At 51.3% G+C, this 26,972-nt stretch overlaps 1 protein-coding gene across 1 annotated transcript in view; it reads right to left on the reverse strand.

Moving 5' to 3' along the window:
* Togaram2 (TOG array regulator of axonemal microtubules 2) overlaps positions 1-23,830 on the reverse strand; it is a 46,905-nt gene extending 23,075 nt beyond the window's left edge. The window contains exons 1-12 of the mRNA XM_036171181.1: positions 23,736-23,830; positions 21,395-21,508; positions 18,437-18,724; positions 17,150-17,352; positions 16,140-16,306; positions 12,091-12,137; positions 9,935-10,080; positions 7,458-7,608; positions 6,749-6,913; positions 3,380-3,533; positions 2,390-2,495; positions 792-1,027 (exon numbers count right to left, since the gene is read on the reverse strand). Of these exons, the coding sequence (XP_036027074.1) occupies positions 792-1,027; positions 2,390-2,495; positions 3,380-3,533; positions 6,749-6,913; positions 7,458-7,608; positions 9,935-10,080; positions 12,091-12,137; positions 16,140-16,306; positions 17,150-17,352; positions 18,437-18,724; positions 21,395-21,508; positions 23,736-23,763 (1,805 nt within the window). The 5' untranslated portion in view covers positions 23,764-23,830. The remainder of the gene's footprint in view (positions 1-791; positions 1,028-2,389; positions 2,496-3,379; positions 3,534-6,748; positions 6,914-7,457; positions 7,609-9,934; positions 10,081-12,090; positions 12,138-16,139; positions 16,307-17,149; positions 17,353-18,436; positions 18,725-21,394; positions 21,509-23,735) is intronic.
* Positions 23,831-26,972: the final 3,142 nt, after the last annotated feature.

The raw sequence follows: 26,972 nt of genomic DNA on the forward strand, positions 1-26,972 counted from the left end.
CCATCAGCTGAGGAAGCAAAGGCCAGGAGAGGGAATGTGCCAATGTAAGGCGTGAGTCCAGGTCGTTAGGCCCAGGAGAGGCTCATGCTCTGCAACAGTTACTGTGCTGGCAGGTGCGGCGGACTCTGGGTAGTCTGAGAAGCTCCTGCCTCTGTGTGATGACTGACTTATGTACGGGAGCAGGGGGGTGTTTTGCCCTGTGGGAGGAAGGGCTTGGGAAATGCCTTTGGTTTTGCTATGGATTTGGTTTTGGCTTAAGGGGAAGTAAATCTGGCTCCAAGAGCAGCCCCTCCCTCCTGAGGGAGGCCAGTTTTGTCCCTGGCTCTCCTTGCGTGTCCATGTTTCAGCAGAAAGGAACATGGCTCCCCTGAGAGGGGCAGGAGCGCCCAGGGGACAGCCGAGGCTGCTTCTACAGCCCTGTCTCCCAAGCGTTGCCATGACCACCAGGCAGAACAACATCACCCTCCTCCTTCCACCCACATTTACCCCATCGTCCCCAGCCTAGCCTAGGGAGGGTAGCAGGAGCCCACAGGATACAGGGTTTTGCTCCCTCCGCTAAATGTGCGAGGTGTTTTCTGTGAAGCCTTCCATGGATGTCTTAGCACGCTGACCCCTGGCATCCCAAGACCTCTACAGTCACCATTCTGCTTCCTTCCTCCCTGTCCCTCTCTCCCATCCTTCTCTGCTCATTCCATATGCCAGGGCCTCTCTCTCTCTCTCTCTCTCTCTCTCTCTCTCTCTCTCCACACACACACACACACACACACACACACACACACACACACACATACTAGACACCCGCAGATGTGAGGGCCACCAGTGCACGGGCAGGGGTCACATTCTCCACCATGGCACCCAGAGCCCGGTTAGCTGCCCGCTGGATGAACTCGCTGGTGTTTCCCATCTTCTGCAGAAGGCAGCGGGCAATCTCCTCAGCCTCCTGGTCCATGCTCCTCTTCAAAGACCGGAAGAGGTCTCCCAGGGTGCTGATGGCCAGGCGGGAGACCTTGGAGCGGAGGTTGGTAACCTTGGAGAGAGAGGAGAAGGAGCCTCCAGGACAATTGTACCTTCCCAAGGCCTCTGAACACACTGTGTGGGCCCCTCTGCTGCTTCCTCACTTATGCTGAGGCCCTGTCATCCTTTGCCACAGTAGAAAAGAAAACCTTTCAGCATCTTTGGACAGAAGAGCCTTATTTTGTTATTATCATATCCCACCACGTTATCATTGCAACTATGAATCCCATTCTCAACAAGATCTGAAACTTGGGGCTGGAGAGATGGCTCAGAGGTTAGGAGCACTGGCTGCTCTTCCAGAGGTCCTGAGTTCAATTCCCAGCAACCACATGGTGGCTCACAACCATCTATAATGAGATCTGGTGCCCTCTTCTGGCCTGCAGGCATTCATGCTGTATACATAATAATAAATAAATAAATCTTTTTTTTTTTTATCTGAAATTTGTACATTTGCTTTAAATTCGAAATGTTCCCTCCAGGTCCATGTTGTGATCATTCATTCCCCAGATGTTGGTGCCATTTTAGGAAGATGGGGAACTCTCAGGAGGTGGAGCCTAACCAGTGAAAGTAGGTCAATAGGGCAAACCTTTGACTGTTCTGGCCCCGCCCCTTTCTCCTCTGGCTTGGGCTCTCTGTTAGCCGTATCTGCCATTATGTGAACAGGCCGCTCAGTACACTCCCACTCCATGCATAGAGACATCCCCACTTGCCATGCTTCCCTACCACGATGGGTTGAAATACCTCTGAAACCATGAGCTAAAATCTTTCCTCCCTTAGGCTGCTTCTCTCAGTACCAAGAAAAGCAGGAATGCAGCACATTTACAGAAAGGACTCCCTTCATCCTCCACAGCACACTCACTCTGCGGAGGAAGAAACTAATCCTCCATCACATGGCGCAGTCCAGCCAAGAGTCAACCGCATACATAACCGTCCCACCCCTGCTAGAGCAGTCTGTTCCCAAGGGTGTAGACTGGCCTCTACAGGGATCAAGCTTGAGTTACTGGCTCTCAGGGAGGGACCTCGGCTGAGATCCAAGCCTTGGGAAATTCTACAACAGCCCTGAGGTAGAGGATCACCCCAGGGTACTCCATCCCTCTTTAGACAAGACAGAAGACAATGGACAGTGACTCCAAATGCTTCAACTCCCAGAGATTACAGGATTGCTGATAAAGAAAGTCTCAGGGCTGGTACTTGAGGGATGGGTGGGGACCTCCTCCTACCTCAGGGGCTGGAGGCTGATGAATAAGCAGAGATGGCCATGTTCCAGAGAGCCGGAGTCTCTCATGGCTGGGGTGTAACTCACCCGAACAGCTGTGCCAGGAAAAGGGTATGATTAGGGGACGTGGCAAAGTACAGAAGCTGCGGGAGGCCTCACCTCTGCAGTCACTGCCAAGGACACATCATGCAGCCGGGTACCCAGGACCTCCGAGTGACAAGCTGCCAGGCGCTGGATGCTCGCCAGGCCCTTCTCCTTCATTTGCCTGAGAAGCAAGGCCAGGCCTGTCACAGGAGGGGAGGAGGGAGGAGCCCTGTTTCTCTGCAGACAACCCCTGCCTCAGCAAGTTGCGATTTCACTGCCTCAGAAGCAAGGTTTGTAGGGTGACAACACCCAGGCTTGGGGTCCTAGCAGGTCAATACAAGCTGGTTGATGGGCTCATGGCCAGCCCTCCACTCTGGCCACACAGGACCTGTTTGGGTCTTCCACACAAGACAGACAAGGCCAAGAAGTTGCTTAAAGGGAGGCCTGAAGATTGGAAGGTTTCTGCAAGAGTTCTGAACCACCACTTCACTGGAGACTAAGATCCTATGTCTCACTTGCATAGTGGAAGGACACTCATTAAACTCCATTTAGATGGGGACGTATCTCTATTAGTAGAATGCTTACGTAGCATGCACAAGGCCCAGTGCCACACAGACTGCACATGACAGCACATGCCTGTCATCCCTGCACTCAGGAGGCAGAGGCAGAAGGATCAGAAATTCAAGGTTATTCTCAGCAAGTTCCAAGACAGTCTGGGATACAAGAGACTCTGTTGTAACTAATAAACTTGATGTAGAAGAATAAAGCTGTGACCTTTCTTGGTCTCTTTGTTCTATAGTCAAATGTTACTGGTCATGTCCTGACTCTAACATGTCAGAGAACAATACATGGGGTCATTTGGAAGTTAGAGACCACACATATGAACCTACATGTGTGTATGCACACACCTGCACATCTGCACACACACACACTTCTTCCATAGTAGCAGCCCCTAGGGGTGGGTGAAGGAAGAGGGACGTTGTGGGGCTGGACTTCTTCTGTATCCCTCCTAAATAACCCGCTACCGCCCAAGCCACAGGCCATACAATGAAGGTGTCTCCTCACCAATCATTGCTGTTGAGACACTGGAGAGCATCTGCCATTCCAAGCTCTGGGTTCGAGAAGGGCCTCAACTCCCGGAAGGCTCGAAGGTCCACCTCTTCCTCTTCTTCCTCCCATTCAGGAGAGCCCAAGGTGAGCACGGCAGGTAATGAGTTAGCTGCATGGAGGAAAGAGAGACAGCAAGCTTCACCCAGGAAGATGGAGAAGTGTGTGTGTGGTGTGTGTGTGTGTGTGTGTGTGTGTGTGTGTGTGTGTGTGTGTGTGCAGACACACATCTAATTCTCAGACGCTGAACCTGACCCTCAGTGCAGCCCCACACACAGGGAGAAGAGCCTGGAGGCGGCAAAGCCAGCATCTATGCCTCTCTTGCCCTGACTTTCCTATTGCGCACACCAATGCCAACTTCAGTACATGAGGAACACACGGGCAGTGGGACAGCATGTGGAAGCCAGCTGAGCCCCTGACTCACCTCCAGCTCTTTCCTACCTTGGTTGGGATATGGCACAATGAGTCATTGAAAGACTCCCTGTTCACTTGATAGCATGCTAAGCTCACTCTCCTCCAGGAGCCTCTCTGCCTCTGCTCCAAACATCCCCCCTCTTGTGTGAGAGAGCCTGAGCATGGAAGCACTCCAGGGGACAGCTGAAGGAAGGCAGGGCAGGGCAAAGAATGGAGGAGGTTATCACCTGCAGGGTCAAGGTGTGGCCACACTTTCTAGGACTGACAGAGAAGAGAGACAAGAATGGCTGGGGTATAGGATGCCAGCCTAGCATTTGAGAGGTTGGTTCTTAGTTCAGTCAAGACAGACAGACAGACACACACACACACACACACACACACACACACACACACACACACACAGAAAGAAACACAGAAAGAAACACAGAGACAAAGAACAGAACATGTCTTCTTTCTTGTGACTAGATGGTAGAATCACAGACTCCTAGAAGAACAGGAAGGAACTGCAGAGACACAGCACAGCCCCTCAGCTCCTCCATCATGCAGCATGTCTCCCTTGCCTGCTAGTTCTGCTGTGAGGGTTCCTTGGTTCCCCTCCCTCAGAATGACTTTCACTATAGTACACCCAGAAGATCCTGGATCTGGGTGCATTTGTGAGTGTGTGTGTGTGTGTGTGTGTGTGTGTGTGTGTGTGTGTACATGTATATGGGCATGTGTATGTGTGTGTGTGTGTGTGAGAGAGAGAGAGCATGTGTGTGTGAGCATATGTGTGAGCGTATAGGTGTGAGCATGTGTGTATGTGTATGGGTGTGGATAGAGATTGAACATATAACTTTCCAACATGCCAGGCAAGAACTGTAACACTGAACAACATCAACAGCTCCCTCTTTACTTTTTGAATCTAGACAGGGTCTCACTAAATCGCCCAGCCTGGCCTTGAACCTTCACCTCAGCCTCCTGGATATCTGATGACATAGTCCTGCAGCACCACTAGCCCTAGAGTGGTAGCCAGCCTCCTTTACCCTCCCCAGCTCCACAGCATCCTCCAACATCACTTAACTCCCACCTAGGTTTAAGGTACATTCTTGCACAGAGAAACACATGCAGACCCACCAGGCCCTGCAGGGGTCACTCCAGCTTCTAGCCTCTGGGGTTTGCGTTGAACTTTGTCTTAGCCTCTCCCTCTCCTCCTGGCTTTGCTCATGAATACAACTTCCCACAAGTGGCCGAGGAATTTCCTTTTCCTGCACGCACACACGCACGCATGCACGCAGAATTGAAGAAATGCAGGGGAGCTGGTCTCCAGGCACCCGGTCTCCTAAGACAAGGCTGGAATCTCATGAGTTTCATTGAGCACGTGAAGATAATCAAGTTTCCAGTCCTGAAATTCCATCATTTTCAGACAGGCCAAAAGCTAGGCACAGGTGTAACCGATAAAGCTCCTTGAGTGACACCCCCACAACCATCCAGGGAAGGAAAAGCACGAGGATTCAGACTCGGCCTCCAGGGACGTCAAAGACATTGCCCTTTCCTAAGTCAACCCATCCGCCCACCAGCATGCGTAGCTTCAATAATGAGACAGTAGCAGACCATACTAGGTCAAGACTCAGCAGCCAAAGGCTTAGTTAGGCTGATGATCCACCATCACTGTGGGTGACCTGAGTCTTGGGCCCTCCACTCTGTTGTCTACAAAGTGAATGGGGTGGGCTAGACGGATCACGCCCATGGTTCATTCTCTCACACACACAACCCAGGTCCCAGGTGCCTGGTGCCTCCTCACCAGTCATGGCCGTTGACAGTCGTCTGTCAACCCCAGTGCAACCTCGCCCTCTCTCATGGGAGAGAGAGACAGAACAGAGATAGAGACAGAGATAAAGCCAGGCATTGCTAGTCAAGTGCCCCACCACTAAGCTTAAAGTCCTAGCCTATCATATCTCCTAATTACCTATAATTTTCATCTCTTTGCACTTTCCTTCAAATCAAGCCTCTTTCTAGATTCCAAATAAATTTATTTTAAAGGGAATTTTAGGTCACAATCATTGTAGGTAAACTAGCATTGCTTGTGACAGACTATGATGTTTATAACAGACATGGAATAATCTCTAAACACCTAGCTATGAAATTTCAGCCTCGGAAGCTTCTGAACCTAAGCGTGGGTCTCTTTGTTACAACAAAAACCAGAAACAAAGACAAAGGCCTGCATGGTTTACACACCTGTGACCCTAGCCCCTGAGAGGCCAGGGTACAAAGATCAAAGGTCATATAGCAAGACCCGTCACAGAAGTGGTAACAGTAAAATCATAAAAATCATAAAAAGGACCCCCAACTTAAGGCTTGCCATTTGACACAATTGAAAAGATCGAAATAATGGAAAGGAAAGCGAGTCAAAAATATTTATAGTATCATTATCTGCCACACACCAGAAGAAGGAAATATGAATCAGAATGATTAATTTCAACCTTTACTTAAAAAAAAAAAAAATCAAGGCTCCTTTGAAAGTGGGACAGAGCTTCTACCGGTTCCTTGGCACCTTCCGGGAGATGTTCTTGTAAGATCTACAGATTCCTTGGTCCTAGCCAGTCTCACCCATTCCCAACAGCATGAAGTCCCAGGCAGGCCTCCAAGATCTTCCCAGAGCCCCCTGGAAAGTAGTTCCTTGCCAGCATCTTTGGTCCTCATATACGATGACTTCTCTAAGACGTGTCACACTAGGCTGGCAGAACTGGCTCGCCATCTACTCACTGGATGAGCCATCTTGGGTCCCCGAGCCCGGCCCGTGGATAATTATGGGCCCCAGACATCGTCTCTCTTAGTAAGATGAGCATGGGCAACATGACAAAGACAGGTAGCCAAGGTCCCCCTGACCATACCCCAGAGCACCCAGAGATGGCCAGAGAAGAGGTCAAGTCCCACCTGATGCATGGCGGGCAAAACTAGGCTCTTTCTTGCTGACAGGGATGCTGGGCAGGGAGGCTCGGTTAGCCCTCTTCCTCAGGAGGACTCCGACGTTATTTCTGCGTGGGCTGCTCAGCCCAGTGGGCACAGATAGGGTTCCGCTGCCCCGCAAAGGAAGGAGGCCTGTGGAGGGAAAAAATCCTAGACTAAGCAGGTCCTCCACCTCACTGGCATCAAGTGTCCGTGGATATGTGTGCATCAGGAGTGTCGGGGAGTGGACATGACTCCTTGTAACGTCTCAGGATGGGAAGGGAGGAGCTGTGGGCAGCCCCTCTTTCGGAATGGTGAGAGGCCAGGAGTTGTCCAGGAGGTGTCCCCAGTGGAGACACCCACCAGTACTCCCCCCAGTGCACCAGTACTCCCCCCAGTGCACCAGTACTCCCCCAGTGCACCAGTACTCCCCCAGTGCACCAGTACTCCCCCAGTGCACCAGTACTCCCCCAGTGCACCAGTACTCCTCCAGTGCACCAGTACTCCCCCAGTGCACCAGTACTCCCCCCAGTGCACCAGTACTCCCCCAGTGCACCAGTACTCCCCCAGTGCACCAGTACTCCCCCAGTGCACCAGCACTCCCCCAGTGCACCAGTACTCCTCCAGTGTACCAGTACTCCCCCAGTGCACCAGTACTCCTCCCAGTACATCAGTACTCCACCCAGTGTACCAGTACCTTCCTTTGCTGAGGTTCTCCATGCACCCAGGCCCCGGGAAGCCAGCTCCGGCTCGTGCTCTGGCTCCTCTGCCCTCCGAAGCAGCTCCACCTCCCGCATCTGCTTCAGTCGCATCTTCTCCTGGGCAGACTTGGAAATGGTGAACTGGACCTGGGACAAGGTCAAGGAGATGTCTGTTAACCTGAGGGACACCACCAGTCTTTCTACACCTTCATTCATTCAGTCACCAAACAGAAGACTGCCTCCTACGTGTCAGCCACTGTTCCAGAGGGAAGAAAACAGTTAAGTCCTGGTCCCCTAGGAGCTTCCTGGGAAGGGTGGGGCACAGACAACAGTCAATGGGTCCATAATGTCATAGGAGATACACTAGAAGAAAAGCACAGCAGATCAGCGACTCCCTTTGGGGTGACATTAAGTGGAGACAAAAAGGGAGAGAGACAGCAGGCCATGCAGTTTTGAGGAGAGAGATGTTTTAGCAAAATGACTGCAAAGACCCTGAGGTTGGGGTGCGCCTAGCGTAAGTGGGAGCAGCTTGAGTTAAAGCAGGCCAGGGAGTGGCAGGATGGCTGATTTTTAGGGCCTGTGACAAGGGCTCAGGTTTTTCCTCAGAAGGACGTAAGAGGTCATTTAAAGTCAAGCAGAGGCAGGACAGGATCCAACTTCCATTTGAGGAAAGCAGTTCCAAAGGCTGTATTTTTAAAACATTTTATCCTTATATAGCTTGATATTCTTAAGAAGTTGTAAAAATGGAGCCGGGTGGTGGTGGTGCACGCCTTTAATCCCAGCACTCGGGAGGCAGAAGCAGGTGGATCTCTGAGTTCAAGGCCAGCCTGGGCTACAGAGTGAGTTCCAGGACAGCCAAGGCTACATAGTGAGACCCTGTCTCAAAAATAAATAAATAAGTAAATAAAAGGGTGGGGGAGAAGGTATAAAAATGGGATGAAAAGCCCCATGTGCCCTTCATCCAGCCTCCCCCAAGGATGATACCAACCACCCTGGAGCATTATGACTTCTGTTTCCCACAGATCAGGCTGACTACTGCATGGGAAGACTCAAGAGCATGGAAAACCATTGGGGAATAATGGGACATCCATGCAAGACGGGGAATTGGGGAGGACCACGGTATGGGGAGAGCATGGGAACACGGCAGCACCAAAGCTGGTTACAAGTGGAGTTAGTTCTGCTGATAGACAGAATATAGGGAGAGGGAGGAGGAGAAGCCAAGAGTGGACCTGGGATTTGGGGCCTGAGCAGCTAGGAATTGCCATTCAAAGGTAGGCATGGCAAGTTCAGAACCTAACTCGATATTTAAGCAGCGATGCTGGAGGTAAGGCAGTCTAAGGGAGGGAGGTGAGCTGTCTATCATGAATGCCAAGAACACCTCCTGGCTCAGCTCTGTCTCTAGGTGGAAAATTAAAGAGGTGCATGTCACAAGCTGAGTCAAAAGCTGGCGCGAGGTAGAAGACGGTTGAGACATGGCCTTTGGAACCTTGGTGGGGATATGGGGAGGGAGGCTGCCAGACTGCAGTGTACTCAGGAGAAACAGGAGTTTTGGGCAGCGGATTGTGATATGAAGATGAAAAGGCTAACAGAGAGCCGCTGGGCTGCTGGGAGTGATCTGGACTCAGGGTGAATGTCCCTGATACAAGGAAGCGGCCAAAGGCTAATGCTGGATGGAGCCCGAAGAGGAGATGGTGGTGAGCAAGTAGGACCTTGGAGTCGGGATAATATGGCTGGGACAAAACAGCGTGTAATGTCCTGGTCTTTGGAATGACCGTGCAGTGAGTGGCTGAGGCGGGCTGGGAAATAAAGTCAGGTCACATGTAGAATTTTCACGGCCACCCTCATTGGAGGGAGCCTGGCCCTCATGTTGTCAGCAAGGTACAGGCCTTCCACGTCTGTTTCAGAGCTGATCTGCTGTTTCCAGAGGACAAACCCGAGGCTCCCACAACAGTGACTCCGTAAGTTTGACTAAATCCATCTCAACCAGGGAAGCCAAGCCACGCCCCCCCGAAGGTCACCTTCCAAGTGCAAGGCATTTGTCAGCCTGTCCAGTGCAGCTTTGGCCCCTGAGCCTCTGAGTCAGCTGCCTCTCGGCTGCTATCTTGGAGGTCGGTTCAAATTACTCAGCCTGGTTCATCTAAGCCTCCTGTCCTCTTCCCAGCATCCTGCTCCCCTTCCAGCCCACACGCGACCTTCTTCTGTCCTTCCTCCTCTCCCTCCATCTGCATTCTTCCCTGTTCCCAGTCCCCATCCTCATCCTCAGCTCCCTCTCCGTTTCTCTTGCTCCTTACAGCCCTCCTCCCCAAACTGTCCACAGGTTCCTGTCCTAAGGGCTTGGGGAAACCGCTTTGGCCATCCTTGGCTCCGCCTCATTCCCCACCAGCTGACTCCACACAGCAGATTTCAGAAGCATGCTTGCATCCAGCCAGCTGGACCTCAGCTTCTTCCTCCTGTCTCCCCCCCACCCCAGTACCTTGGCGCTGGACTCCTTCTGGTCTTCTTCAGTCCCCAGGGAGTGGGCTTCTTTGGCATGGCTGGAGGCAGGCTGTGACGAAGCCAGGGATTTTGGGGGGCCTTCGGCCGACTTGGCTTTGACAGCTGGGACCAACGGCTTTGGCTCTGAGAAGTCAAGAGCAGGGCAGAGCTGAGGACATGGGCTGTCAATGGGTCCCTGACCCTGGGGCTGATGGACTTGCCTATGCAAGCTCTCGGTCCTCGGTCCTTCTGGCCCACATTTCCCGGGTGGGAAAGTTAAGTTTATTCTCCAGAGTGGCATTGCCAGGGATGTCAAGGACCATGCCATTCTCTCTCCCTCCCTCCCTCCCTCCATTCATTCATTCATTCAGAAAGCAAGCACTGAATGTTTTATTCTAAGAAGGGAGAAGGTTGGAAAACAGAGTCAAATGAAACACATCTGTCAGTCATTTCCTACCACTCCAGCAGAACTGGAAGGGGCCAGAGAATTTTTGAAAACTAGACCAACCCTCTCCCTTCACAGATGGGAAAACTGAGGTCCAGCAACCTTCATTTCCAAATATCAATTCCATAGAATCCCATCATCACTCTATATTTTCCCAATCAATGGATTTAAAGGTATATATTTTTTTAAACAGAGACGGGATAAAGATGGGCTCCTCCATTTTCTCCTGCCCCTAAATTTGGTCATTCATCACCTTGAGAGAGCCAGCTAACCAGGGGGTTCCCTGGAACTGGGGCTGCCATCTGGGGATGCTCAGGACTGGAAAGGACATTGTGTGTCTGTGTTTCTACCCAGCTCTTTGGACACAGTTCCTCTGCCTCACCCATGCCTTCATGAAGGGTCCCTCTGCTTGTGGCAGGGTGGAGAGGGGCTAAGAAGTCAAAGATGGGGGAGAAGACACAGATAGAAGTTCAGGGGCCCACTGTTCAGGACAAGGTCTGTGAAAACGCCACAAGATTTGAGACACCATGGCAGCCCTTACCATATACTACTGGCAATGTCACCCCCAGCTGACAGCCAGAGACAAATGGTACTCTAAGATCTTGTATATATCCAATGTCTCGCCTACACCCAAAGGGACACCTAGGAAGCCTTGTCTAGCAGGCTGTCCCTATTTATAGACACCTGGTGACATGGTCTCCTGGCCCAAACACCCATGCCAGCCATCTGAGGGCTAGCTCATAAAAACATATGAGGTGCCATGTGCATCACCTCAGGTGCCCCAGACACATTCCGCACAACTGAGCCAGGGACACAGGAGAAGCATCTGCCATTAAGGTGTCCCTGCTAGGCCTCTCAGGCGCAGCTCGGTGTCCTGTCCCAGAGCGTCCTGGACAACAGCCGGTCACTCTGCCAGCTGCCTCACCGCGCTGTGCTGATTAGTCAGGGACCTGCCAGGAAGGTGCTCACCCTCCCGCCAGTCAGCACAGCAGCCTGAGCTCAGAGTGCCCCTCATAGGCTGTGGCCTCTTCTCCTAACTCCGCATCACTCTCCGCCACAGCAAAGCTTTGCTTCACCCCATACCCTTCCAACGGCAGATCATCAGCCCCAAAGGGACGACCTTCAACGTTCATTCCCCTCCCTTCTCCCTCCCTCCTCTTTCCCTTGTCCTTCCTCCTTCTAGAAAGCTGTCCTCCCCTCCCCTACATCCACCCTCAGGTTGGCCCTGCTCCCCTGACCTTTGAATCTGCTGAGGGCAACTGTAGGAGATTTGCGGGAGGTGGTTTGATGTCCCGCTCTGTCCAGCGAGGACATCTCTCTATGCTAAACACAGAGCAAGAGGCCTCTGCTTGGTGTGTCAGGCCCACTCTGCCCCGGTGTGACCCCAATGCACTTCTGACCGGGTCGTCTCCCAGGCTCTGAGAGCAGGACTGTAAGCCTCAAGGTGGCCTGGATCAAACTCCCCAGCCTGGTTCACCTGGTTCATCAAAAAGGAACAGCGCATCTCCCTCATCTGGACTGTCATGAGCTACATAAATTGGTGTGCATCCTGGTGCTGAGTAGAGTGGATACCAATAAGTACTTTTCTATCATGTGGTGACATCTTCCCCCATCCATCTGTGAAATGGGTCTCCCCTGGCCTAATTTCATAACCCAATCCACAGATGCCAAGAAGCAGAAACAGGATGAGTGCTCATGGGAATACGTACCCAGAGATGTAGAGGTCTTCTCCAGAGGCCCATTCTCACAAGTCAATCTTAAAGGAAGGGAGAGAAAAGAACTGTATGAGATCTGGTTAGCCAGAGACACCAGGATGAGAAGCTTGAAGTTGGTCCAAGGTAGGGGAGACAGTGAGATGGACAAAGAGATAGGGTTCGTTTCCCTGCCAGAGATGGAGCTCCTTACACAAAGACTAGGTTGGTTGCTTATCCCCCAGGCCAGGCTGGGAGTCGAGGCACAGGCCTAGGCAGTTCCCTGGCTGTGCAATCATGTTTCCTAGGTAACAGCATCCACATGAAAACTGCTGTCTTAAACTAGAACCATCTTGCCAGGTGGTGGTGGTACACGTCTTTAATCCCAGCACTCAGGAGGCAATGCCAGGTGGATCTCTGTGAGTTCGAGGCCAGCCTGGTCTACAGAGTGAGATCCAGGACAGGCGCCAAAACTACACAGAGAAACCCTGTCTGGAAAAACCAAAAACAAAACCCTAGACCCATGTCTGACTCTACCCAGATGGAGGCTAGGACTTCTCCCTCAGCTCCTGCCACACAGCCCCTGCCTTGGCCTGTGCTTCATGGCAAGTGTTTTAGCTGCTAAGCCACCTCTCCTTCCCCTCACTGCTCACCACACTTTTTAAAGATGTAGGTACATGCTGTACAGGCCTGTTTGTATCAGTGTTTCGTTGTGCGTGTGCAAGTGTGTGTGTGTGTGTGTGTGTGTGTGTGTGTGTGTGTGTGTCCGGAGGCTCAAGGCTGATGTGAAGTGTCTCCCTCCACCACATGTTTTGAGTCAGGGTCTCTCCCTGAACCCAGAATTCACCGCTTCGGCTGGGGTGGCTACCCAGCTTGCTCTGAGGAGCCCGTCTCCACCTGTCACATACGGAGATGTGATGGTGGCCACCGGATTGCATGGGGTTCTAGAGATCCAACTCTCATAATTACACTACAAATGCTTACCTGCCAAGCCATCTCACCAGCCCCACAGTGGCCTTCAGAAGTCAGAGCTTGTCTAATCCCCCCACCTAAGAACCGTTGATGACACCTAGTTGCTTCAGGATAGGGGTTACACTCACTCAGAGGCCCCTCAGACAGGCGGAGCCTACCTCACAAGCAGACTCTTCGCAGCTTCCTAAACGCCTGTCCTTCCTCTCTGTGCACTGGTCTCCTTCATCTTACACAGTCTCTCCCTCAAAATTCCCTCAGGAAATCACCCCAGCTGGATTGAGACGCTTTTCTATTGAGCCTTCCAACATGGCAGGCAAACCCTCTACCTCGCCTCCAGTCTCGTTGGACTTGGACTCAGTGATTCGCACCCAGGTCTCTCTTATCCCCCAAAGACTTATTCACCCTGGTGTCCAAAGCATCTTGCAGATAGTAGGCAGTTAATAGTTTTTAAGTAACTAAATGATTAGGTGGTTGAATGAATGAATGAATGAAGTGGCAACAGAATGAATTTCCCATCCATTTGCTAGGCAGCCTTACAGAATTACAGATGGACAGCAGGAGATGGGTGTTTTCTATGTGACTAAATTCACGCCAGGCACCGAGCTTAGCATCACAGGTTTTTGAGATACGGCCCTTGTCCTATAAAGTGCCAAGTTAAAGAATAGGATGAAGTTTAAACAAGACAAAATAAATAAGAAGAACCAACATAAAGAGAAACAAAAATCAATTTAATTAGCCAAGATTTGTTAGTTCAATCAATGAAACAGTGGAAGGGAGGTGGGGGCGGACAGGCAGTCCATGTCGTGCGGGCAAAGCAGAGGTGGCCACTTCCTGTCCTTGCCAGCCATGAAAGCCAGGTGAGGCAGGGGTGGAAGGACAGGACAGAAAAGGGCCACGCCGGCAGTGAGGCTCTGGTTCGGGAATCGGCACACCCACAGAGGTGTGAGATGGACCCTATATATAGCACCGGAGGAGGGCGAGGTCAAACCAAGCTGACTCCTCTCAAAGCTGCCCGCAGCAAGAGGTGAAGGAAGGAAAAGGTCATAGAAGGTCTGCGTGGGGATTGAAAACAGGAGGTGGGGCTGGAGATGGCAGATCAGGGCCTTCTCTAAGTGCAAAATGGGGGGGGGGGGGGAATGACGGGGACAAGACCCAGGTGGGAGCTTCTGGGTATTCTGTTGTTGTAAGAAAGGTATGGGGAGAGGCAGCCTGTGAGGGACCAGAGCCAGTCTGCCAAAGGTGTAGGCAAAGGGCAGCTCCTCCATGGAAGGGCAATTTTGGGAAGCACAGGGTGCCTCATGTTGCCATAGCAATATGCATTCCTTTCTCCCTCCCCCCCCCAACAGCCTTCTCTCCCTCCCCCCCTCCCCGAACTTCCTCTAAGACTGACCAGCATCTACCATGAGAAACCAGAGGTTCCCAGTGAAAGTGTGGGTCTCCACAGAGAAGCCAGGCCACAGCAAAGTCACCCAGAGCCCCCTGATCCTGGAGGTCATGGGCACAGGTAAAGACTCCAGAAGAAAACCAGAAATTTTGAGGATGAGTAAATTTAAGTGACAGATGAAAGGAAGCGTGTAAGAGACTGCCTGGAAGTCATGGGTGTAAAACCAGAGAGGAGAGGAAGGAGAAAAGTCTGAGGGCTGGCCACAGTCCAGAAGATACGAGGAAGTTAAGCCACGAGTTGGGAGGAAAGGCCTTGGGCAGAGCAAGGACTCTACCATTAACGCTGCAGAGAGGAGAGGAATCTGGGCCCGAGGAGGAATGTCTGACCATAGGGAAGACCAGTCCAGAAGAGCAGATGAACCGCGTGTATAAGTGAAAATGGAGGAGAACTCCCACCCAGGAGCAGGTGCACGGGCACGTTCCCACATCCCAGAGAGGCTGGAGCACATGGCGGTGTACAAAGGAGAAGGCAGTTCAGGAGACAGGAGATCAAGGAAGCCAGAGAGAAACGGGAGACTTTGGGACATCAGGACAAAGAAGTGTGCAGAGATGTGACCACTCTATGTAGTGGTTTCAGAGAGAAACGTCCCCCATAGTCTCGGCATCCGGAAACTTGGTCCAGGGTGAGTGAAGATGTTTGGATAGGTTTAGGAGGTGCGGCCTTGCTGGAGGAGCTACGTCACTTGGGGGCAGATTCTGGGGTTTCAAAAGCTTTGTGCTGTTTCCAGTGTTCTCACTCTGCTTCCTGCTTGAGGATCAAATGTGAGCTCTGAGCATTTTGTGCCACCATGCCCGACACTTCCCCGCCATAAGGGACTCTTACTCCCCTGGAACTGTAAGTCCAAATAAACTCTTTCTTCTAGAACTTGCCTTGGCCCAGTGGTATTTTATTATAGTAACAGAAAAAGAGACTAATACTCCATACCAGAAAAGCCAGGCTCATGCTTGGTGAGCACACACACACTCACATGTATGTATACATACTCACACACACACAAACACAAATGTGATCACAGACATGTGTATATGAATTCTTACTCACTCACTCTGACATGTCTGGGCTGGCCGCTGGATGCTGAGAGCCAGTTAAAAGGCTCTGCCTGCCTGTTTTCTTTACAAAAAAAGATTCATAATAACTCAGAGCCTCTGCCTGAACTGTTTCTGGGTATGACGACCTCTTTTTAAGTCCAAAAGTTTTACAGAAAACCCATACGCTCACACATATGCATGCACAAACATGCCCACACATGAGCACACTCATATACACGATAATGGTGGTGGTTTTAGTATATCAGTTAAAAGAATACATAATAATAGAGATTCACCATGAACTTGATCATGCATGCTCTAAAACAATTTGTATTTTACTTGTCACTATGGCAACCACAGACATTGAGAAACTAGAGAACAGGATGCCCATTTCGCTTGTCAAGTATGCCTTCATGAACCAGAGAAGCTCCAATATCAACGCTACGGCCTCCCCAGGTCTGGGGTTCATGGGTGCGGCATCATTTCTAAACCTGGTACCTCCAAGCTGTATCTGTCATAGTGACTCAGCAATGGGGAGCCCAAGGGAATTTGGGGGTGGGGGGTGCACAAACTACAAGAGAGATGTCTACAGACAGGCTTGAGATTTGAAGTTGGCCCCTTACCGAGTCTGCGGGGCCCTTGGTCCCGTTAGCACATCCTGGCCTGGACCCAAGGGGCTGGGCAGGGAGTCAGGCAGCCGGGCCTTCGGAATGGGCGGGATCACGATGCCTCCTAGAGACTTGTGCATCTTCTCATCATTGCAAGGCAGGTACTGCCTGGAAATCTGTACCTGGGAGGGGAAGGGAGCCTGGGCCTTGGAAGCATGACTCACCGTACATTCAGCTCCTAGTAACCTCACACAGAGTGTCTCCAGCCAGAAGCTCGCTGGGGAAGGATGCTGGGAAATGCCTTTCGCTTCCCTTTTCAATCTCTTAACCCCACCCTAGCCCCTCCGGAAAGGTCAGTCTTTCCCAGCCACTCCAGGTGGGAAGGACTGACAATCTCTTCTGTTCTTTTTATTACCATGTAGATTTTTGTTTTGTTTTTGTTTTTTGAGACAGGGTTTCTCTGTGTAGCTTTGTAACCTTTCCTGGAACTCTGTAGCCCAGGCTGGCCTCAAACTCACAGAGATCCACCTGTCTCTGCCTCCCGAGTGCTGGGATTAAAGGCGAGTGCCACCACCGCCCTGCTGCGGATTTTTTTTTCTCATTTCAGAAGAATCTTTGACCATCAGAGCTGGAAGGGACCCTCTAAAACATGCAATTCAAAGCTCTGCTTTTACAAATATACAAAATGGGGCCAGGAAGAGGTTTTATTGACATTAAACAAGAGATGACCAGAAAACCAGGGAAATCCCAAAGACATGAATACCAGGGAAATCTGGGGGCCACCAACTCCAGGGTGGACAGTCTGGTAGCCCCTGTATCTTCCAGGCAGCCCCTCCTCCAAACTCCCAGGCCAGCTGTGGAGGTCTGGAATGAAGGCCTGGAGTCCCTCTCAACACCACCCTGATCTAGAGGGCTGCCCGGAGACACTCACAGAGATGCACAGAGCATGGGCCAAGCGTTGGTAAAGGAAAGAAAAGCCGACAGGGTAACCGCAGTAAAACCCCAGAGCTGTGGCGCCTCTTTACCTCCTGGGTACTGGTTCCCGAGTCCTGGAGATGCTGTCTGGCCCCAGGAGTGTCCAGGTCCTTCTCCTTGACACTGCTGGCCTCAGGGGTGGTGGGGATGCTCTGGATGGGAGGCATTGGCCTGGCCACCCTCAGCAGCCTCTGTGAGGTGGTACGGGGGATGGTACTCCTCAGAGGAACTCCTTTGGGGCCTCCCCCAGGATCTGAGCAAGGGTAAGATGGGGAATGAGTTAGTAAATACCTGGATCACTGGGAGCAGAGGGGGATTGACATGCTAACTAACTTAGGCTTCGTGTCCTAGGAGAAGGAGGGATGAGGAGGAGAGAGAGCAGGGCTCCCTCCAGCCCTATGCTCAACACCCACCAAAACACCAGATAAGCAGCAGGCTTTGAGGGTCCTTTTCCACTTCCATAGAATTTGGTAGAAATGCAAACCAAGGTCAAAGATGGAAGGACAAGAGCCGTATTGGGCTAAGAGAGGGAGGGACAGCTGGCCCTGGCTGGAAGCTGTGTGGCCCTGCTTGTTCCTGACTTGAGATCTAAAATGTCCCTCCTCAGACTCATGTTTGGAACACTGTCTCCCCAGCTGGCTGAGCTATTTGCAGCAACCGTGGAGACTTTCGGAGATGATGCCCAGCTGGAGGAGGGAGGAAGTAGGTCACTCGGGAGAAGCCTTCGAAGGTTACAGCCCAGACCCGGGGTCCAGCCTTGGGCTCGGCTTCCTGGTTTATGAGCGGCCTCAGACACATGATACACCCATGGCCCTGAATGGAGCCACCCCACCATGGCTTGAAGCTGTGAACCAAAATCAATCTTTCCTCCCTTCAACTGTTTCGGTTCTGTGTGCTTCTGTTCAGAGATGTGGAAGTAATAATATATCCACTAAGACTCACGGAATGGACTCCATAGAACGTCAGCCGTGGGGCCTGCTGAATCCCAGGCACTCTGTGTTCTGACACAAAACGCCAGTCTGGTGCCAGGCAGACACAAAGGGGCTAATCAACCTCTTCCCCCTCCCCACTTCTTCTCCAGCTACCGATGTGGGGTAAAGAGCTGCCTTGACTCTCCTAACCTAGACTAACAGACACGCTGCACCTCTTCCAGCGTCTGTTATGGTTTATTCTCCCCACCTCCTACGCATCCCACAAAGCCCCACCCCATCAGTAGAAGCCCACTCACCAGCCCCAGTGGATGACCCAAGAGCCTGAACACCTGCTAATCCTCATAGCCTGGCTGGTCTGGAGTCCTTGAGCTCAGGGCGGTGGGTAAAGGCAGGGTCATGGCTCACCTTGAGAAGACGCCGCCATGCCTTCTGAGAGCCGCCTCTTCTTGAGCTTGTCCTTAATCTGGATGGTGTCTCGGGCCACACTGCTGGCCTCTGATTCCAGGGAGGGGATAGCTGCCACAGGGTGAGGCCCCAAGGGCAGAGCCCCGAGATTCCTGGGGTAGCCATTCCTGGCCGGCCAGCCTTTCAAAGGAGCATCCAATGGGAGACGACTCTGGTCCTTGTGTCCACTCAAGAGTTGTGATGGCTTCTCACTGCTTAGCGGGACACTTGACCCTGGCTGCAGAGGGGCTGAGAGAGACGGAGACACGATGGCTTCTCAGCCAAGACCCAAGGTGGCACCCGACACCAGCAAGCTTGTTAGTATTGCATCTAGAGAATAGTCAGCCATATGCCCAGTGAATCCCAGTCCTTCTGTGTTTCTGTCATTCCTGGGGACCATTTATAGATTAGTGGTGCCATGAGAGTGAGACCCATGTCATGAAGTCTTCAGGAAATAAAAGGGGATCTATAGGCAGCCTTGTTGCAGAATGGGTAAGGGATGCTAAATACCTAGGAAAAAGTCTGTCAGCCCTGGGAACATGTAGTGGTATTTGCTCCGCCCATGACAAAGAGGTACAATGGCAGGAAGCACTGCCTTCTTTGGGCCGTGTAGCCCAAGGTCATGGGCGGAGCAAATACCACTACAGGACCATGTCCACCAGGCTCCAGGATCCAACCTTTGAGCACTGGCAACAATATCCAACATGGATCCAGAGGACAAGCTGGGTCTTCAAAAGAAGACACACTACATGTAGACTTCGAGTCATGCAATTTCTCACTCCTCCAGCATTTAACAGGCACTGTCCCTGTACATAGCACTGTCCAGACAGTGGAGGGACAAAGATGAGTGGAACACAGACTTTGTGATTTAAGGGGCTTTCAATTAGAGGAATATGTATGACATGCTGTGAATAGGTTCAAGGTAAGTATGAGATGTGCCCTAAGTTACAGAGAGAAATGTTCAATGTGCCCACTGTGTGAGTAGTGATGTAGAAGGCATTGGTGAACCACAGGGCCCCGAGGAGTCCTGGGACCTGGGAGAACATGGGGAATGGTGGGCAGGGAGCTCACAGAGACTCTGCCACATTGTTTCACTTGGAATCCCTGGACATAAGTCCTAAGACCTGGCCCTCAGGCTGCAGAGGTAGGGCTGGACCTGGCGTACAACCCAAAGACAGCCAAACTCCCGGACCAGCCACAACCCTGAGAGGACACAAGTCCTCAGAGCCATGGAGGCTTCCATCAGAGCAAAAGGACTGAGCTCTGCCCTAGACGGTCTACAGCTAGACACCGGAGCCGAAAGTCCAGGAGAAGGTGACAGGGAGTCGAGGCAAGCTTCAGACCAGGGCTGCCATGTTTGTGACTCCACCTCCTACTTCTCATGCTCGGTGCCTTCTTAAGACCAAGATGCAAGCCCCTGGGGAGACCAGCCCTGGCCTGCTGGAGTTTGAGGGGTCCCGGATTCCCAGAAGAGCTAATCCATACTTGTTGGAGCCCACCAAGATTTCCCAGTGGCTGTACCCAGCAGGACCGCGTAAGAGGGTGATTGAGCCACGGGCCTGAGTACCAGGTGTTTGGAAGGGTCTACACTTGGCTGTATCTACCAGGGGGAGGTCTTTTGCCTCGCCCCTTGGCATTGTTATAAAAAGCCCTTTTGGGGCTGGAGAGATGGCTCAGCAGTTAAGAGCACTGGTTGTTCTTCCAGAGGTCCTGAGTTCAATTCCCAGCAACCCCGTGGTGGCTCACAACCATCTGTAATGAGATTTGATGCCCTCTTCTGTCCTGCAAGGACACATGCAGGCAGAACACTGTATACATAATAAATAAAAAATCTTAAAAAAAAAAAAAAGCCCATTTGACTAAAGTTCTGGGCTGGTGGGTTCTGACCCAGGCCCTCCTGAGGCTATCCTGTGTTTCTGTGTTTCCTCTCGTCTTCTAGGTATCTCTTTCTATCTAAATATTTCCCTCTTCTCCCTACTCAAGAGTACCCTGGGGTTGGGGATTTAGCTCGGTGGTAGAGTGCTTGTCTAGCAAACACAGGCCCTGGGTTCAATTCTCAGCTCAAAAAAAAAAAAAAAAGAGTACCCTGGTCATAAAAGTGGGGGCTGGTTCCCCACATATACTGAGAGCACCACTTTCCCATCCCTGGGGTCTCTCTCTAAGACCCTGATCCCCTAAGGAGACTTGTTTTGTCTGTTTCTGCCTTTTGCTTAAGCTTTTTGTTTGGATGGTTCTCTGTTAACATTTAGTTTCATTTTCTTCTTCTCCACTCCTTACAATAATTTTTAAAACTAGGCATCACTCCAGGCGGTGGTGGCATACACCTTTAATCCCAGCACTCGAGGAGGCAGAGCCAGGCGAATCTCTGTGAGTTCGAGGCCAGCCTGGTCTACAGAGCAAGATCCAGGACAGGCACCAAAACTACACAGAGAAACCCTGTCTCAAAAAACCAAAAACCAAAACCATAAACAAAAACAAAAAACTAGGCATCACTCCACACATACAAAACTTGGGATATAAATGTTTTGTCAGATTCAAATGGTCACAAGTATATACTTTCCAGCTTTTAATTTTTTTTTTTTCTTTTAGAGAGAGTCTTGTGTAACACAGGTTAGCTTCCAACTCATTGTGTAGCTGAGGATGATTTTGCACCCTGGTCCTCTACTTCCCCCTCCGTGCTAAAATTAGTCTCTAGGAGCACTTTAAACAAGGGCCATGATACAAAAACACCTGCTATAGTTTGAGACTACCCAAGCATCCAGATACCATTGGCATCCTCCTCCAGGCTGGGTTCCAGCTCTGTGGTCAGTGGCCTTGACTGGGTAGTTTCTAGAGGATCATCTCCCATCCCCTGCCAAAGACCCCAGAGAGGCCACCAGGGCCATTTGATGTGACTGAGTCACCAGGCCAAGTTCTCACCTTCACGGTAAGGGAGAAGACTCGAGTCAATGCTTCCCGGTCGGGGCACGCGGAGCCCAGCACTGGTCCGAGGAACACTCCCACAGTACACAGCCGCTGGAGCCAGGACTTTGGCTAGGAACAGAATCCCAAGATAACGGTACCTTAGAGTCCTCTGGAGCCCAAAGTAGGGTATAAATGAAGAGTAGGAGTATCCATACCCACGATCACTCTCCCCTTCAGGGTCCCTGCTAGAACCAAGGGCAGGTCCTGGTCCTGACACCAGAGCCTGGTCCACTGATCAGGGTACCAGCCAGGCAACGACCCCAAACAAATCCCACAAACGCTACCAGCCCCAGCCTCGATAGCATCCCTCTCTCATGAAATTCTGCCTGCTTCCTCCCTCATGCCTACTTCCTCCCTCTCCGTCTGCTTTCTGTCTCCCTCTGGCTTTGGGTGGAGCCCTTTTGATATGTTTTCCTCAGCCTCCTTCAGGGTTCCTCTCCTCCAGCAGCCAGTGAAACGGATCCCCACTGACCACACTCCTGGCTTCTGTCACAGTGCCTTGCAGGGCTCTCCCTGGACCCCCCCCCCCCATACCCATTACAGATAACTCCCTTACCAGAGAAGCCCTGGCCTTGGCAAAGCCCCTGGTTCAGAGCATCCCTTGCCTGCCTTACCCTTAGAAGGCCTCCAGTGTTCCTGCCCCAGCTTCCCAGGTTTAGCAAATGGTAGCCTTTATTTCCTAGTGCCTGCACCAGGCAGGGGTTCTGCCCTGTCCACATTGACCAGAGGGTAGCAAGGCTGACCCACCCGGTCCTCCCATCAAGGAGACTGGAAGGCCAGTGACAGACAGGTGATGGAGAATGAGCAATGACTCAGTAAGCCTTTGTAAGGGACAGAGATGAGAAGGCTTCCCAGTAGGGGAGGAATAGAGCAGAAGTCAGGAAAAGAAGAGGGAGGTGGCTAGGGAGCTGCCCCTTTAAGAAACCTTCATCAAACCTACTACTATTATTCTGCTAAAGAAACATAGCAATAAATGACTCCTATAGACATGGCGCTATACCCATAGATCAGATCCCTCATCAGAGAAACTTCTTTTTTTTTTTTTTTTTGGTTTTTCGAGACAGGGTTTCTCTGTGTAGCTTTGCGCCTTTCCTAGATCTTGCTCTGTAGACCAGGCTGGCCTGGAACTCACAAAGATCCGCCTGCCTCTGCCTCCCAAGTGCTGGGATCAAAGGTGTGAGCCACCACCACCGGTGAGAAACTTCTTCTTGAAGTAGATGGAATTTAACACAGAGACCCATGACTAGACAGTGTACAGAGAGTGACTTTGGAACACTCAATCCTAAATGAGATGTCTTTATCAAATCCCTCCTTTCAAGGCTCAGGGATCTACGTGAAAGAGGAGGTCTTAAAGGGTTGTAAGAGCCAAAGGTGGTGGACGACTCGAAGAAAACAGCATCTTCCACACACAGCAGGGCTGAGACACATCCGAACTCACAGAGACTGAGTCAACAAACACAAGACCTGCACAGGTTCAAACCCAACAAAATCCCAGCGCCAAGAAGGGGAGGTAGACACAGAGTTAAGTGTTAAGACACCTGACCAAGTTAGGACACCCCTAAGCAGGAAGCTATTTGCAACTGGTGCCTGATAGGAAAGGGAAAAATCAGTTTTCTCCAATGGAGTCAACACTGACTACATCAACCACGCTCCACGACAGGCTCCATGCTCAGGGGCAGCTGGTCAACACAAAATGGACCCCATGGTTTGTAGGTGTTATTGCTGTGGGTTATTTGTTTCATTTTGTTTATTTGGATTTTTTGGTCTTCTTTGTTTTTTTCTGTTTGTTTTTATTCTTTGTTTTGGTTTTGAGAGAGAGAGAGAGAGAGAGAGAGAGAGAGAGAGAGAGAGAGATCATAGAGTTGGGTGGGTAGAGAGGTGGGGAAGATCACCATACACCCCCTATGCCTGGGCCCATCCAAGGTTAGTAGTAAGTCCACTTGACAGTCATCCAGTTCATCTGGGACAGGGGAACATCGTTCAGTTTCCACCAGAAACCAGGAATGCCTGGACTGTCACCTGACCCAGCCACCCACAGGCTCACAACCATAAGATGGAATCAACCCTTCAAGAAACCAACCCACTGTGTCTTAGAGCAGACACAAAGCCAGCTGGAGACCCTGGGCACTCCAAACCCCTGCAGGCCAGGGAGCTTTGCAGACAGTCAAGGCAACTGGAAGTCAGGACATCCAGTATCAGCATGTGGCCAGGAACCACCTGGCTGCATCTCCCCAGCAGAGCATGACCCTTGAACTATCCAAAGAATGTATGTTCCCAGCCCATCAAATCCCCCTACCTGAAGGGACATCATCACGGGCGTCCATGCCCTGGGTGGAGAAGGTGCCCACCAGTCTGTCTGAAGGTGGCAGATGTCCCTGGGCCCTGAGTGTAGTCAGGGGTCCAAAGGGTGCTGGCCTGTGACATCCAGGGCCCTGTGTACAAAACAAAAACAAAAACAAAAAACACTTTAAAACCCTCTGTGGGTTTTAAATCCACCAGAGCTAAAGCCTGTCTGAGATGAAAATATCAATGACGGGCCCTGGGAATACCCGGTCTTTTGGGCTCTTTGTCCTCTCTCAGAAAGGCCCCAGTTCCCGAGTCTCAAGGCCATGTGACCCTGGAGAGGAGTTCATTATGAGGAGTCTCAATGGAGCTCAATCAACCTGTCACCCCTTGTCACTTGCACATGACACCTTCAAGCCTCAGGGAATGTGTGATCCTGTCACTTTTTCTAGTACTTTCTATTTTCTTCCAAAGCCCTTTCCCAGCAGCTGCCTGGGAGCCTGTGGCAGATGGCTGCTCCTCAGCTCACGTTTGGGGTGTTGGCAGAGTCTTGTTTTTTGGGTTAGGTGTGCACCCGCAAGAAGAGCATGGTGTTCGCTCTCTGCTCATTGAACAAGATACACCTCTAACGCTCTCGGCCCCCTTGACCATTTTGTTTACCTCAGCTTGGCCGGCCACTCTGAGCCTCTTCCCTACCTCCCTCAAGCCTTCGGGGTCAGCCATCTTGCCCCTGACTGGACTTCACTTTCTCTTTGACAGGGGTCTCACTGCGGGCTCTGCAATTCCACACATCTTTACGCATGCCTCCGTCAAATGGGGTGACAGGTGGAGGCTGGGCGTGGCCTCGCCGGATTGGCGGCAGAGTTGGGCCTCTCAAGTGTCACTCCTGAGAGTGTTTCCTCCAGATGCCGTCTGGGGACAAGCAAGAACACTGTGCCAGCTTCCTTTTGCTGAGCAACAAACCCCAGCTCAGGAAGCGAGAAACCTGCCTTCTGCCTGGAAGACAGCCTGCCCTAGGCCCTGCCCCAGCCCCAGGGGAATCCCTGGCAATGTCTGGCCCAACAGGTTGAATGAGGCTCAGCCAGATGCCCAGACCCAGCCCTGACCCAGCCCTGTGCCCCTGCCTAGCACCTCAAGCCAGTTGGGTCCTCTGTCCCAGAATTTTCCTCAGTGACTACCACACTGAGAAAGATTTAACCACATAGTGGTAACAGCAGCCAGAAAGGCCTTTGAGACACAGCACTTCTTCCGAGGCAATGGGGAAGATTCTATTCCACAGGGACAACGCTCCATTCTTCAGCCAGAGAGCCGAGAAAGAGTCTCACCATACCACCCAGGCCACCAGCTTCCCTGGAAGGCCCAGGACCACTCTGGGCCTAAATGAAAGGCCCGGACCTGGAGTCTGGAGCCTCAGAGGCCCGAAGGGTTGACTCTCAACAGAGGATGCACTGTCTGTGGACAGACAGTCTAGGTAAATAAGCCACATTTATCTACATTGGTGTTTGCAGAAGATTTCCATCACCTATAGTCTGATTAAAATTACAGATCAAAGGCTGGGTGGCGGTAGCGCACGCCTTCAGTCCCAGCACTCGGGAGGCAGAGGCAGGTGGATCTCTCTGAGTTCAAGGCCAGCCTGGTCTACAGAGAAAGTTCCAGGACAGGCTCCAAAGCTACACAGAGAAACCCTGTCTTGGGGGGTGGGGGGAAATCCCTGTCCCTCAAACGAAAGTCAGAATGAGGAACTCCAGCACACACAGACAGAACTCTGGATTTAGCTCAGAGGCTATTCAGGCCCTGTCGCCTAGGTAGAATTCACTGAGGTCCCACACAACATTTTTCAGGCCATAAAGGCCTTACTCCCTCTCTACCTGTTAGATAATCCAACCTCAACCTGAAGAGCTCAATGAGCCAGCAGGTTCTAATAACCGGGGTTTTATTCTCATCCCTCCATGTTCCACACTGCCCCCCAGACAGCTGATTCCTTCACTCTCAGCCTCAGTTTCTCTCCAATCTCTCCAATTGTCTGCTCCTTCCCATAAAGCTGTAGTGGCCGGGCGGTGGTGGTAGTGCACACCTTCAATCCCAGCACTCGGGAGGCAGAGCCAGGCGGATCTCTGTGAGTTCGAGGCCAGCCTGACCTGCAAAGTGAGATTCAGGACAGGCACCAGAACTACACAGAGAAACCCTGTCTCAAAAACAAACAAACAAACAACAACAACAAAAAGCTATGGTAAAGATACATGCTCAACTATGTTCACAGCAGCACTATTTGTAATAGCCAGAACCTGGAAACAACCTAGATGCCCGTCAACTGAAGAATGGATTAAGAAAATGTGGTACATATACACAATGGAGTACAACTCAGCAGAGAAAAACAATGACATCATGAAATTTGCAGGCAAATGGATGGAACTAGAAAATATCATCCTGAGTGAGGTAACCCAAACCCAGAAGGAAAAACATGGTATGTACTCACTCATAAGTGGATACTAGATATAAAGCAAAGGATAACCAGACTGCAACCCACAGAACCAGGGAGGCTATAGCAGGGGGGACCCTAGGATGACTGTGGCTTATAATAAGTTTTGGTTTTACTCAATCATTGGGCAAGCCTCAGTGAAACATTTCACTATTAGGATAAGATTTTGTACTGTATCAAGCGGATAATAGAAAAAATAAAAATTAGAAAAATCACTTTGTTGTAATAAACTCATAAATAAAAATATGATCCAGCTGGGTGGGGGGAGGAAAGCCGTAGTGACAGGGGTTCTGTGGTGACCATACTGCAGGAATGAAGCTTCAGGACAGAAGGGACTCAGGTTTCAAGTAGAAAGGAAACCAAGTGAGCCTTGGCTCCAGAGCGCGTCAGCCTCAAGGGCAGGCACAACCGCCCCTGTGCCTCTCACAGACCACAGAGCCGGGCCCAGGGCCCTGCTCACCTCGTTTCCCAGGGAACTACTGTTCCAAAGAGAACAGCAAACAGCTCAAGCAGCAGGGCAGGGCAAAACCAAACCAAAGCCACATGAAATCACCTGGGCATGGCAGCACACACCTGTCATCCCAGAGCTGGGGAGGCAGAGAGAGAAGGAGGCCCGAGGCTTGCTGGTCAGTTATCTAGATGAATAGAAAGAGTCACATCCATTGAGAGACCCTGTCAGAAGGTGACATGGTGAGCGATTGAGGGAGACGTCCAATGTCAACTGTGCGTTTGGGGACAGGGATGAGTGATGAGTGGGTGGGAGAGAAAGAA

The sequence above is a fragment of the Onychomys torridus genome, chromosome 21, assembly GCF_903995425.1.
Source record: "Onychomys torridus chromosome 21, mOncTor1.1, whole genome shotgun sequence".
Classification (NCBI taxonomy): Eukaryota; Metazoa; Chordata; class Mammalia; order Rodentia; family Cricetidae; genus Onychomys; species Onychomys torridus.